Source organism: Bombus pascuorum, chromosome 11 (genome assembly GCF_905332965.1).
Source record: "Bombus pascuorum chromosome 11, iyBomPasc1.1, whole genome shotgun sequence".
Classification (NCBI taxonomy): domain Eukaryota; kingdom Metazoa; phylum Arthropoda; class Insecta; order Hymenoptera; family Apidae; genus Bombus; species Bombus pascuorum.
Genome location: NC_083498.1, coordinates 408,378 through 420,598, shown reverse-complemented (window position 1 = coordinate 420,598; position 12,221 = coordinate 408,378). Strand labels below are relative to the sequence as shown.

Genomic DNA, 12,221 nt, shown 5'->3' with positions numbered 1-12,221 from the left:
ATCGCTATTCGAAATTATCGACGAAGCATCGTAAAAGAACATTTACGTTATACCCGTTCGCTTTATTACAGGGAGACGGTACGTTCGAAGTAAATGCCGGCGAAGTGGTGAGTAAACGTACTATTTGAAATTTTCATTCTATTCAACGTCTTGTCGCGCTGGAAACATATTGCCGTGTTTAATACCTTACCTTAGGCTTTGAACTCTGTTCGTGAAATTAGATAATTAATTGTGTTTGCAGATAATGGGACCACCGGGACCACCTGGTCCAGCTGGTACTCCTGGGCTTCAAGGTCCACCTGGGATAAAAGGCGACCGAGGACACGATGGTGCAAAGGGCGATCCTGTCAGTAATCATTGTATACTAAAAAAACAAAAAAGAATCATTCCATTAAGATAATTTCGTGAAACAAGAAAGTTAAAGTGCCTATGATACGTACTCTTACGATATTCGTTAAAATCACGGTCAGTGTCAAATTTTATTAAGTACACGATCGAAACGACCAAAGCGTTTAGAAAATGCTGCACGGCATTGTTTGATTCTGTGTTTGTTCTTTTCATAAAATAATTGACATATAGATGTATTTAACTTATAAACGAGGGCGAGAAACGAATCGTTACGACGTACAATAGACCTATTTTCACCGGGTCGTTCTTTTTTACATTACAGGGAGAGAAGGGTGCCAAAGGAGATCCTGGTCCAATGGGACTACCCGTACGTATTTTCCTCTCAAGATTAGGTTCGTAGGTTAGGTAGGTTATAAAACGCGATAAAATACCAGAAATAGAGCCGATCGAACGCATAAGGCGGAAATCCATCGACGAATTAAACATTTTCTTAATCTTAAGGTATTAAGAAAAGGTATTAGCTTGAAACAAAAATAGACCTTGATATTGGGTTGTTTGGAAAGTGCGTAACGAAATATAAAACGTATGGAATTAACATTTTATTAAATTTTATTAAATTTCGCTGATTTTTTATCATTTATTAGCTAGCTTCTCAAAAATACTTTCCATCTTTTACGGCGATTAATTTTTTGCAAACAGTTTCTATAGTTTTTTAACAATAAGTCCATTCAATTTTTTAGCGTTACAATTTCGTAATAAAGTTTCGTAAAGATTCGTAAAGACCAGAGTCAATAAAACGATGTTGCGTCTGTTGAATGGAAAGGATGGAGCTGTTCTGTACATTTCAACATATCGCTTGCTCTTCCTCGATACACGAAGCCTAACGTTTTCTCGTTGAGAAACGATCTCTTGTCCGATACCGTTGTTCTCGATTGCTGTATTTAACAGTAAAACGCTAGAAATTACCTTGTAGAAGATAGAATCACAGATGTTGGTAACAAATACACGCAACAAAATGTATCGACTATGAAAAATGCTACGAAACTTCCGAGCAACCCATACTCGATTTACAACGATAATGCAATAACTACTTATTACTAGAATAAAAGTACAGATACGAGAAAACGAAACGGGGAAAAATGTGCGCCATATATAGGAAGAAAAAAAGAGGGAAGCGAAGCAGCGTATATACACGATCCATTGACAAAATCATTGTCATTGTATATGCTTCGACGATCGTATTGTAATCGAATCACTGATCGAAGTGTTTGTCTTTTTACAGGGCCCCATGGGACTGAGAGGAGAATCCGGAAAACCCGGGGATGCCGGGAAACCTGGTGCCATGGTAAGAACGCGGACCTCTCGCTCCTAACGTCATCGTTATTTGGCCTCGCTGCTGAATCATTACTAGGCATTCACTAACGACCAGTGTAATCGATTGTCGCTCATTCGGCAAGATGTCGTACTTCTTCGCGTCCTCAGCGAGATCCTTTGATTGCCTCTCGAGTATGTTGCCTTCCGTGTCGTTTCCTCTACATAAAACGAACGATCACAGTTCGATCATCGTCGTCGTTCAAGACACATATAAAAGAAAAGAAAAGAAAAGAAAAGAAAAGAAAAGAAAAGAAAAGAAAAGAAAAGAAAAGAAAAATGATAGAAAGCGACTCGAGGGACAACGAGATAACCATAGGCGATACGAGTACATATATACCTCGAAAGGATCTCTTCTCGGATTAACAAGTTGTCGGAAGTTTTCAATGTTACAAGTCATATCGTTAGCATTTATTGGATAAAGTGTAATCGCGAGGATAAATGTTAGTAAATCGCTTTCGAGTCGTTATTAAAAACAAAAGAATGCCTCCGAGTATTGGCTCGGTGGATTTTAGTAGCTTCATCGGCTTGTTATCGATCAGAATCTACTAACGATATCCCTCAACGATGAATAATGGTAGGGAGCTTAAAGGACCGTCCGTTGCAAAAAGGTTGCGGGCACCGTTGTGATATATCATGCTCTCAAACATAGTAACCCGTATCAAATGGGTAAAGGAGAAAGGATTTTACTACAATTGATCGTTATTCGAGCAAAACAAAGAACGTAACGAATCGTGTCTTACGTGTGCGGTGGTAATAAATAAGGTGACTGTACTTGTATTACATAGTGGGTACATTCACGTGTGCAAAGTGTAGCGGACGTAAAATATGGAAAAAAAAAAAGATAATTTACTTAATAGAGAATAATTGATAATTTCGATTTATGAATTTTTCGTGTCGATGTGTGACAAGAGTGAAGTTTCGGGAGAAACAAAGCGTCTTCCATAGATATTCGATGTGTACGAGTAAATTATTCGATGCTTTCCTTTTACTTTTTTTTCTTTTTTTCGATATCGAAGTACAGATACGCATTACGTCGGTGCTATACATTTTTATTTATCCAACGTAATACTTAGCGGATGATCGCACTACCATCCGTCCTTTTTAACATACTCTATATGTTTATCTCTACAACCATTTATGTGTGCGTATGTGTGTGCGTGCGCGCGCGCACGTGTGTGTATGTTTGTGTATGACGTGTGTGCGCATACACCGAAGGAAAAATGTTAAGTTCGAAATAACAAAGCTTTAGCGTTATAACGTGGTAACACGGTACGAAAGCTAAGCAAATTTTGCCTTAAAATATTTTTAAATTAAACTATAGATTAAGATAATAGATTACTGTGTATAAAACATTACACTCTACAAGCTATCGAACAACACTACGAAAATTTGTTGAACGCTTATCGATAGTTCGATTAAATTTAGGTACATTTCACTCGGCTATATTTTTTCTATTTCTTCTTTATACTTCCGTAATATTATTTCATTGTTTTTTTCTCTTTTTTTTTTTTTTTTTTGCTGCTCTTCATTCGGTAGTTCTATTTATTCGTTGTTAAATACATTCACAATTCACAGTCGGCCTTCTACGATTTTTTCTATCCTATTTCTCGTTTCTTCTCTTAATTATTAAGCTATTAATTTGTACTTAACGAAAGCATCTTATATTTTTTATACGTGATAATAAGAGAACTATTTATTACGACCGTTCTCTTTCGTTGTACTTCCATATTCATTTCGATGCGATCGAAATACATAATTGTATTAGCTGGGAAATAAGAGACATCAATTTTATATTCCGATAATCAAAAACATAGTATAATTTATATTCCACTGGAATTGGTGTTACATGTATAATCACGAAGTGTATATTTTTTAACATGTTTGTTATTTTTAATATATCAGAAATACGTATTATGGCAAATTTGTTACATTGCATAAATCTAGATATTTTCCCACAACTTCTACCGCTTCAAATTATTTTTTAAAAGTGCCATTTTTTAAATGTACTAAATTTACACTAATTTTAGTAGCTTTTTTTTCAATAACGCGTTGTTACATCGAATATTTTTAACACCTATACGTGTTCCATCATTAATAATCCTAATTTTGCCACATTTTTAACAATATAATGCATGGTATGTTTACTTACAAATAACCTGACGTAAATTTTTATTAATTACCATTACCTACGATATATGGGAAGTTAATCGACATCTCTTAGACGAATGCAAAACAATTGCGAACGCTAATAAATTGGAGAAACACGAAAGAATGACTTATTTATGACTTAAAGACATGCAAAATATAGATTGGTAGACACAAATGATAAAGGCCTAAGAAAGAAAATAGTACAGAGTGAGAAAGATACTTATAATGACTTACGATGTACTTAACGATTTGAAAATACGTGTAAACGAGTATCCTTGTTTGTGATCCTAGTTACCTATAACGTTGATACAATTGAATAAAAAGAAATACCAGAAAGTTGTACAATGTAGAATAATATCGATATTGTAGAAATGGGATTTATCAATGTGGTAAAGAATATTTTGCTGGCCTGGAATTAGAAAGCGTGTACTAGCTACCGTTTTTGCTGTGCATATCCTAATCGAAATATATAGAGATTAATGCGAGTAGATTTTTAATAAGATAAACGGAATGAGTAAAAATATGAAGCTCTCGTATCGTGAAAGCACTTTAACGGTAACGCTAATGCGCGAATTAAGGATATGATATAATAATACATGTGTGAATGTGCGCCCATTATAGTGAACGATGCATACACGTGCATATGCACACAATTTCAGAGAAAAAGTAACTGATCGATAAGTATGTGTGCGTGTATACGACATGTGTATGCATGTGTATGTACATAAATGTGTATATGTACACGTGTACAAGTGTGCGTACGCATATATCTACATATGCATGACATAACGAGTATAAAGGTATGCGGGGGAAAGCACATAACATTTCGTGCGTGCGTATGTGTGTATTGTAAAGCGGCGCGCCTTGGTAATTAACAAAAGAAAATTATAGAAGAAGAATACGACGGCGTATTTGCGTATAAGAATACTTGACTCTAACAATTTTGTTTTACATTGTCCCAATTAATAAACAGAATGTGCATGTGCCTGTGTCCTTTGCTTCTATACGATGCCCTTTCGAAATTTAACGCTTCTCACACCTTGTAGTGAAATTACCGCTTTGCATTTTGCTCTGGCTGCGATCCGACGATCATTGTACAAACTCTACTTTTGTCACTTTTTACACTTCTTTTTTTTCTTTTTCCCTTCTTTCTTCTGACCGCGAATATATATGTACAATTTTTTTGTTTTTTTTTTTTCTTTGATAAAAAGAAAAGAAAAAAGATCATGATCTCGTAAGAGAAAAATTAACACGTGTTAATTTGCTGCAACCACGACGGTAACGTAATTGTTGGATCGTTATGCCATCTCGTAATACGTCATAGCGAAGGTGTTTTAAGACATAATTGGCATATCAATGTGAATTCCGCTGGTTTTTTATTTTTCTGTTTTTCTTGAATTCAATTGACCTCCTTCTTTATCTTTTCCTTTGCCTAACACGCCCATCGATTGTACTCTTGCCTCGCTCTCGAATAAACAAATTTTTGGTCTTTATCGTTAAATACCGGTTGAACAATTTTTTAGGATAAACATATTTATTAAAACTAATCCTAGATCGTGTTACACCTGTATGTATCGATACGTTTATTAGAAAGTGTTTATGTGCGTCTCATATTTGGTAGAATATCTTATTTCACATCGAGGGAAACAATAAAATAATGTAAATATTACCTTACTGAAATAGGCAAAAATGTTTTGAACAGTAATTATTTGCAGAAGATCGAGAGAAAAAAATATTCTTTCAGATAACTTTGTTAAAAACTAACCGATAAGAATATCAACATACATACACAAATATACTCTACTTAGGATTAAAATTCAAACATTTCCGGAGAGTTTGGCAAGGTGCAATATTGCTGCGAATGACGGGGCAAAGGGCGTCTTAATAAAATTTCTTAATAATAAATTACATTTGAATCGGCATATTCGATATCAATTATCAGGTGACTTCGATGAATTTGACAAGGTTTCCTCTGCCTTTCAGGGGCCACCAGGATTAGACGGCATGAAGGTGAGCAATCCTCGGGGAGACCCGTTTAACCATACATTATATTTATGATTTTTGGAACCTCGATCACTACGCTCACACTACGATTTCATCATTCAGGCATAGATTAAGCCAGTTGCAAACTTAACGGTATTGTTTCAACGTATCCGTACAGATCATAGTATCCGTTATGGTTCTTCATACTTACAGGGTGCACAAGGAGAACCAGGCACAAAGGGAGAAAGAGGGGATCCTGGCCTACCTGTAAGTATCGTTTTATCTCAATAATTTAAACCAATAACCGACCTTAACCCATCGAATTAACACGTTCGTCGCCCAGCGTGATTCGGCTAAGTTTCCTGCGGGGCCCGAATCAGACCGCCGGTACGCAGATAGACGTAAATAGAGCGACAAGCAGGAATTCATCGTTTATCGCCTTCGATTCAATGTTTATCGCCTTCCATTCATTGTAAAGAAAAGATTATTTATTTCTGAAATGGAGAAAGCGATAAGCTTTCATTTAGTCGAGAAGCATACTTGTGAGACGTACATCAGTGATTTTTTCCTCCTCAAAATGTTCAGTAAACAGCGTGAAAATATATTTGAAAGTGAGGAAAGTAGCGACGACGGAGTCTATAATTATTTTTCCAAGTGCCCAAAATCACCCTAAATGTGTTTGGAATGTTTTAACGAATACCATACGATATAGGATAACGTAATATATTATCCAGAATATAAATTAATAAAAAGTATGGTATAATGTGTCTTTAACGTTTATTTTTACGTTGTATATCCTATATATAATATCGTATATTTAATTAACTGGAACAAGAAGAGCGTCATCATCCTTTGCTGACGGGGCCCCCACGGAAGTATACCCGTCGCGTAGATATGTGCGACGTGACGACGAACGTGTTAAAACTACTTCCTTAGAAATCTTAGAATTTTAGAATTTTAAATAGTATTTCTACTAATTGTTTAACAATTTCAAAAATTGCTTTCGCTTGGAAAAACCATTCTCGATTCAGCTTGATATTCAATACGAATCATATCGTGTCGATCTAACCATTTAACCGTACTGAACGATATTTCATCCTGCTGAAACTCGATTACACCGTCGTCGAGACACCAACGACACATTCTGTTTATCCCCAGGGTACCGATGGAATTCCTGGCGCGGAGGTACAGTGGCATTCGATTATCGCTCGCCCCTCGGTGTGACTGCGACACAGTCTAACCAGCCCGGGGTAACGACGATACATCTGCCTGATCTACCCCGGGGACTGCCCCAAAATTCGTCTCTTTACTTCTTTTGCACGAAAAAGGAGGGGGCTGAGATTAAGTTTTGCGCCTTTCTCCCTCTTTACACCGACGATAGTTTGCACGATTTCTTTATTATTGCAAATATTCCTTCTATTCTATATAATACTTGCTTATCTACTCCCAAATATTTCGCTTTAAGATCGCAAATCCTTTCTTTTGGTTCGGTCGGTTAAAGCAATTTAGAAAAGCAGAATGTCAGAAAATAATGGATACAAAACGTAAGATTGACAGTCAGAAAATTGTTTGTTGAAGATCCAAGTAGTACATTTTTTGAAGTGGTAAATTCTTTTATGGTTCCAGCATTGTTGAAGCATTGTTGTTGCTAATGTTAAACTATCAAGTTTATTAGGATTATAATTATCAATTTACTTTTCAGATGTAGAATGAAAGAAAAAGAAAATTATGTATAATAAATGTTCGAATACCTGAAGTTTTAGAATTCCTAGAAATACCTAGGAAATTAGAGAATATCGGGAATTCATTGGAAAGTAACTAATTGTAAAATTTAATCTCGAAGAGAGGGAGAAGCGCACAATCCTCTCTATCTTGATAATTAGGTTGTCAAAGAGTGTAGAAACTGAGAGCATAAACTAACCGAAAAATAAAACGGGCTAATATTATAGCTTATATCGCTTGCTTCTTTCACTAGTTCACGCATTTGTGATCGTAGACACATGTTATGCCTTTGAAAGCAAGTTTCGCATAGAAATGTATAATATTCAAAAAGTTCTTTTCCACAATACGTATCGTGCATGTAGAAAAGAAACGAAGAGAGGCACGACCGTCACTTAACGAATAAATTCTTTGACGTACCAATTCCAGGGACCGAAGGGAGAGAAAGGTGCTAAAGGCGAATCTGTGAGTATTGATGAAATTCGACTATCAGTTTTAAATAAATGGGCAAGGAAATTCGTAGTTTGGCGAGCGAACGAAGCTCATAAACGTTTAACGATACAATGTCTAACGGACGAATAATTCCTCGTTCCAGATCTAAAAATTTTTAATTCGGAAATTCATTATTAATATTTCATTCATATTTACTGTATTGTCATTATCATCGTTATCAGCAATATCATTGTCATAAACGTTTATTACCATTTCATTACTAAAACTAATTAATTATCATTAGTATTATGACATTTAATATTACTAAATCCAAACGTGTCGTCATTCGGAAGTTATGCCAAAGAAGTGCACCAATTTAACATTCACTGACTTGTTTTATCGAAATGTGTTTAGCATAAAGAATAATTAATCTCTAATTAGAAATTATATGAAATTCGAATACCGAATTTAGGGATGGTTTAACACAGTACAGTGTTTATGCATAACGGCATGTAACAGAAACACATATTTGTATTTCTGCACTCTGGTATCTTCGTATTGTACTTTTCTACATGTCCTATAACATGTCGCAACCCTTGAAAAAAGATCATCGAATTCGCGAGATAAATGTTCGTATAAAAACGTAATTTCACATTCCTTTCTTCAGTGATACGTACGTACATATATGTATATATACTACGTGCATATGCTGCCACCAGCGTATAGTGAAAGCGCGTATATAAACTCGCTGATAGTCAATAAATTTTGTTAGAAATCTAGTTGCAATTAAGGGTATGATGTTGAAATGAAAAATTAGTACATTCCAACAAAAAAGAACAGTCGAAACGATTGAAAGTACGCGGTCTCAAGTTTAAGATAGAGAATATTCTCGATGCCTTTTTCTTGGACGTTAATGCTCAATTGCGTATTCTGCACAATCAATCGAATATTTTACTATGCATAAAGAGATTCTTTTTGTGTGCCTGGCCTTTTTTGCACGTTCGCGAAAATATCTACCTGTTCGCCATTTAGACGTTGAAACATCTTTACGTATGAATACAGGGACCGCCAGGGAAACGCGGTAGGAAAGGCGACAAAGGCAACAAAGGAGATCAGGGTGTACCCGGGCTAGATGCTCCGTGTCCATTAGGAGCCGACGGACTTCCGCTAGCAGGATGCGGTTGGAGACCACCCCAGGTATCTCACATTTTCCCTATTCATTTCAATTAATTTTTGTCGGCTTGAACAAGTCCGAAATAGACGACTTCCTGTTACGTTCTTTCTCACGTTTTCTCTCCCCCTTTTTGTCTTTATACTTGGTTAGATATTCCCACAATAATCGAGACGTTTCGTCTTTAAAAGATATTAATTAATAATAAATTGGCATACTTCACCCTGGCGGAATTTTTTTTATACAAATGTATACAAATGTATTTTTATAAACATAATATTAATTAAATTTTCTATATACGTACGTAGCGATTTAGTCGATAAGGTCGTTCCTATTCTTTAAAAAATCTTTGTATCGAGAAGAATAATGCGAAGAGAAGAAAGCTGTAACGAGTGAAATGGAAACGAATGGTCAGAAAGGGAATTGTAAAGAATTAAAAGTAGGTAGAACGAACGCTTGGATTCTCGTATATGCTTAGCAGGACATCACTAGCACCTCGATACCAGCTGTCGAAGGTCCTGAAACTTCAGAGACGGATTACGAAGAACCAGAAGAGGACTACGAGGAGTATACGGATCCGAACGCAAATCTAGCCGAGCAATAATTGCTCGTTGTGCGCTGCCCTAATCACTACCAACAACTACCACAACTACTACCACTACCATCACCACTACAACCACCAAAACCACCACCGCCATCGCCCTCATCACTCGTCTCACCTTGCTCTCCCAAACTAACGTGGTCCTGGTAATTGCAAGTCCCGTAGTTATACTAACGTTGTATGCATGCATAATCAGCAAAACACCACGCTCCTAAATAACAAAAATGATTTAGAAAGAAGTCTTGCAACTTTTCTCCTCCTTACATTTTCGTACTTTTTTTGTATTATTTATTTACATATTACCTGCATGTTAATTAGGTAGAAGTCCGTGGCAATAGTCTTGCTTAAAGTTTCATATCGATACTTATGGTTATTTTGCTTTCCTGCCCAAAAAAGACAAAGTAACAGATGATACATACATATATATATCAAAAAAGTACAAAGAAATAAAAGATATATTTACAGTCGCCAAAATTAATTTATTCCAATTCGACTTTCTTGCCATTTCTTTGTACTTGAAGCTTCAAGGTACCGATCAAGAAATTAATAACACTTTAACACGTTCAAGGACTTGCTTGAAGCTGCATCTTTTTTTTCTTTTTTTTCTTTTTTTAATTAGAATGAACACAAAATACGTAGATTAATGTCAAAAGCAACATTCCAGACTGCTTTTTTTGTAAAATTATCCGCTTATATTCTCGTTTGCTTTGCTTATAGGCACGATAACGTAATTTGTAATCGTAATTGATAATTAATGAAATGCATAAACAATAAAAAATCGATTCGTTTCGAATAGATAGCGACCTGTACGTCTAAGCATCGTACCTACTTTGTATATTTCAAAGCGACCATCTTCTTCATCTTTGAATGTATACAAATCTATCGTATTTGCTTTAAGCTTTAGAAAATATTTCTACAAATATTTACAACAGATTCCCTTTCGCCTCGTTTTTTCAGAGAAGAAGAAATATTCTTCATGATTGGCTAGAAGAGGAAGCCGAAAAAGAAGAGGGGCAGTGATACAAGTATTTTAAAAGAAGATAGTACATATTTTCAAAGACCTTTGTGTATACTCCATCGTAAAAATACAATTCATCCAGTTTAACGCGAAGAAAATCGAGTTATGTATTTAAGAAAAAGAAATATATATATTTTTTTACATATATATATTTTTTTTTCTTTTTTGGCATATAAAATACAATGTATGCCGAAATAATCTTCTTGCCATCGGGTGTTGTAAATAAGTGTACTTACAGTGTTTAGCGTCCGCAAATAGTGCGTGTACATAAATATTTAGAGCTTACTACCGAAAATGCGGTTAGAACGACATCATAATTTTATCGACAATTTGTTTATAATGTAAACGTAAACGTCAGTAATTTATAAATTACTTTATTTCTAAGGAGAGTAAAATTAATGACCGAATTATCCAAATATCGTTTGCACAACGTAATATAGCGATAGCAAAGTTCTAAAACAATGAACAATTTCATTGGTCCATTAACATCATTGTCAACGTGTTTTCTTTGCTAAAATACGTTGCACTCTATGTGAAGAAATAAATTTTCTCTCTGCGTGTTTTTTATATGGACATGTCTCGTGGAAGCACAAGATGTAAAAAGTTGGAAACGTTAATCGTTTTGTTCTACCTTCTTTAACTGAAGATGAATTGAACGTATATTCACGTAAATTTCAGTCAATGTTATTTTTCTGTTTATTTATTTGCTTGCTAAAATGCAACCAAATGCATTTAAGCATAATTATAATATTATGTATTTATATAGCTGCTATTAATTATTACCTTTATTATACATTATTATGTTTCTAAGATTTTTTTAAATTTAAATTATATTATTCTCGCTTAATCAAAATTTGTATAATAAGTTCAACTACGAAACTTGGAATTTTATTTTCATCGAAAAACTAATGCCGTATGATTATTTTAACGAGGAACGGTTGAAAATTTCTTTTCCCAGTATGTGTCATTTATGTGCACAATACATATATGCGTACCTATGCCATTTTATTGCCTTCGGTACGTTTAATAAAAAAAGTGCACATTTCTGCGCGATCGCAAGGGAAGATTTTTATACAAATATCAGTTAATAATGCATATCTCGACATAATTTTCATCTAGATTAGTAATAATATCAACTGTAAAGCAAAGGAGTAACGTGTACACATTGTCAATACTGTCAGGTATTGTTAAATAAAGAATAAGTATATATCTATCGTTTTCATATTGGCGTATAGTAAATCCCGAATTGGAAATAATTCCTATTTATTGTTACATATATAAAAAAAAAAAAAAAATAAAGCAAAAAAAGGTTCATAAGGGCATAAGATTGATTTGTTATCTTTTTAATACAATATGAAACATATTACTAGATTTTTCTTGACAGATTATTCCTAAGAAGAGTTCAATTCGTTTCATAGCATTGCAAA

At 34.8% G+C, this 12,221-nt stretch overlaps 2 protein-coding genes across 18 annotated transcripts in view; one reads left to right on the top strand and one right to left on the bottom strand.

Annotated features, from left to right (window-relative positions):
• LOC132911696 (lateral signaling target protein 2 homolog) overlaps positions 1-8,393 on the bottom strand; it is a 179,981-nt gene extending 171,588 nt beyond the window's left edge. Inside the window, exon 1 of the mRNA XM_060968543.1 lies at positions 8,377-8,393. The gene's annotated coding sequence lies outside the window, so the exon portion shown is untranslated. The remainder of the gene's footprint in view (positions 1-8,376) is intronic.
• LOC132911684 (collagen alpha chain CG42342) overlaps positions 1-12,005 on the top strand; it is a 121,320-nt gene extending 109,315 nt beyond the window's left edge. For 11 of the 17 annotated variants that reach the window (XM_060968478.1, XM_060968472.1, XM_060968471.1 and 8 more), the window contains 11 exons: positions 72-107; positions 242-346; positions 671-715; positions 1,631-1,693; positions 5,854-5,880; positions 6,067-6,120; positions 7,012-7,038; positions 8,002-8,037; positions 9,067-9,201; positions 9,654-9,922; positions 10,734-12,005. In XM_060968478.1, the coding sequence (XP_060824461.1) occupies positions 72-107; positions 242-346; positions 671-715; positions 1,631-1,693; positions 5,854-5,880; positions 6,067-6,120; positions 7,012-7,038; positions 8,002-8,037; positions 9,067-9,201; positions 9,654-9,779 (654 nt within the window). In that variant the 3' untranslated portion in view covers positions 9,780-9,922; positions 10,734-12,005. Of the gene's footprint in view, positions 1-71; positions 108-241; positions 347-670; positions 716-1,630; positions 1,694-5,853; positions 5,881-6,066; positions 6,121-7,011; positions 7,104-8,001; positions 8,038-9,066; positions 9,202-9,653; positions 9,923-10,733 lie in introns of those variants that run through there. The other 6 variants (XM_060968467.1, XM_060968469.1, XM_060968470.1 and 3 more) reach the window with 6 other exon arrangements.
• Positions 12,006-12,221: the final 216 nt, after the last annotated feature.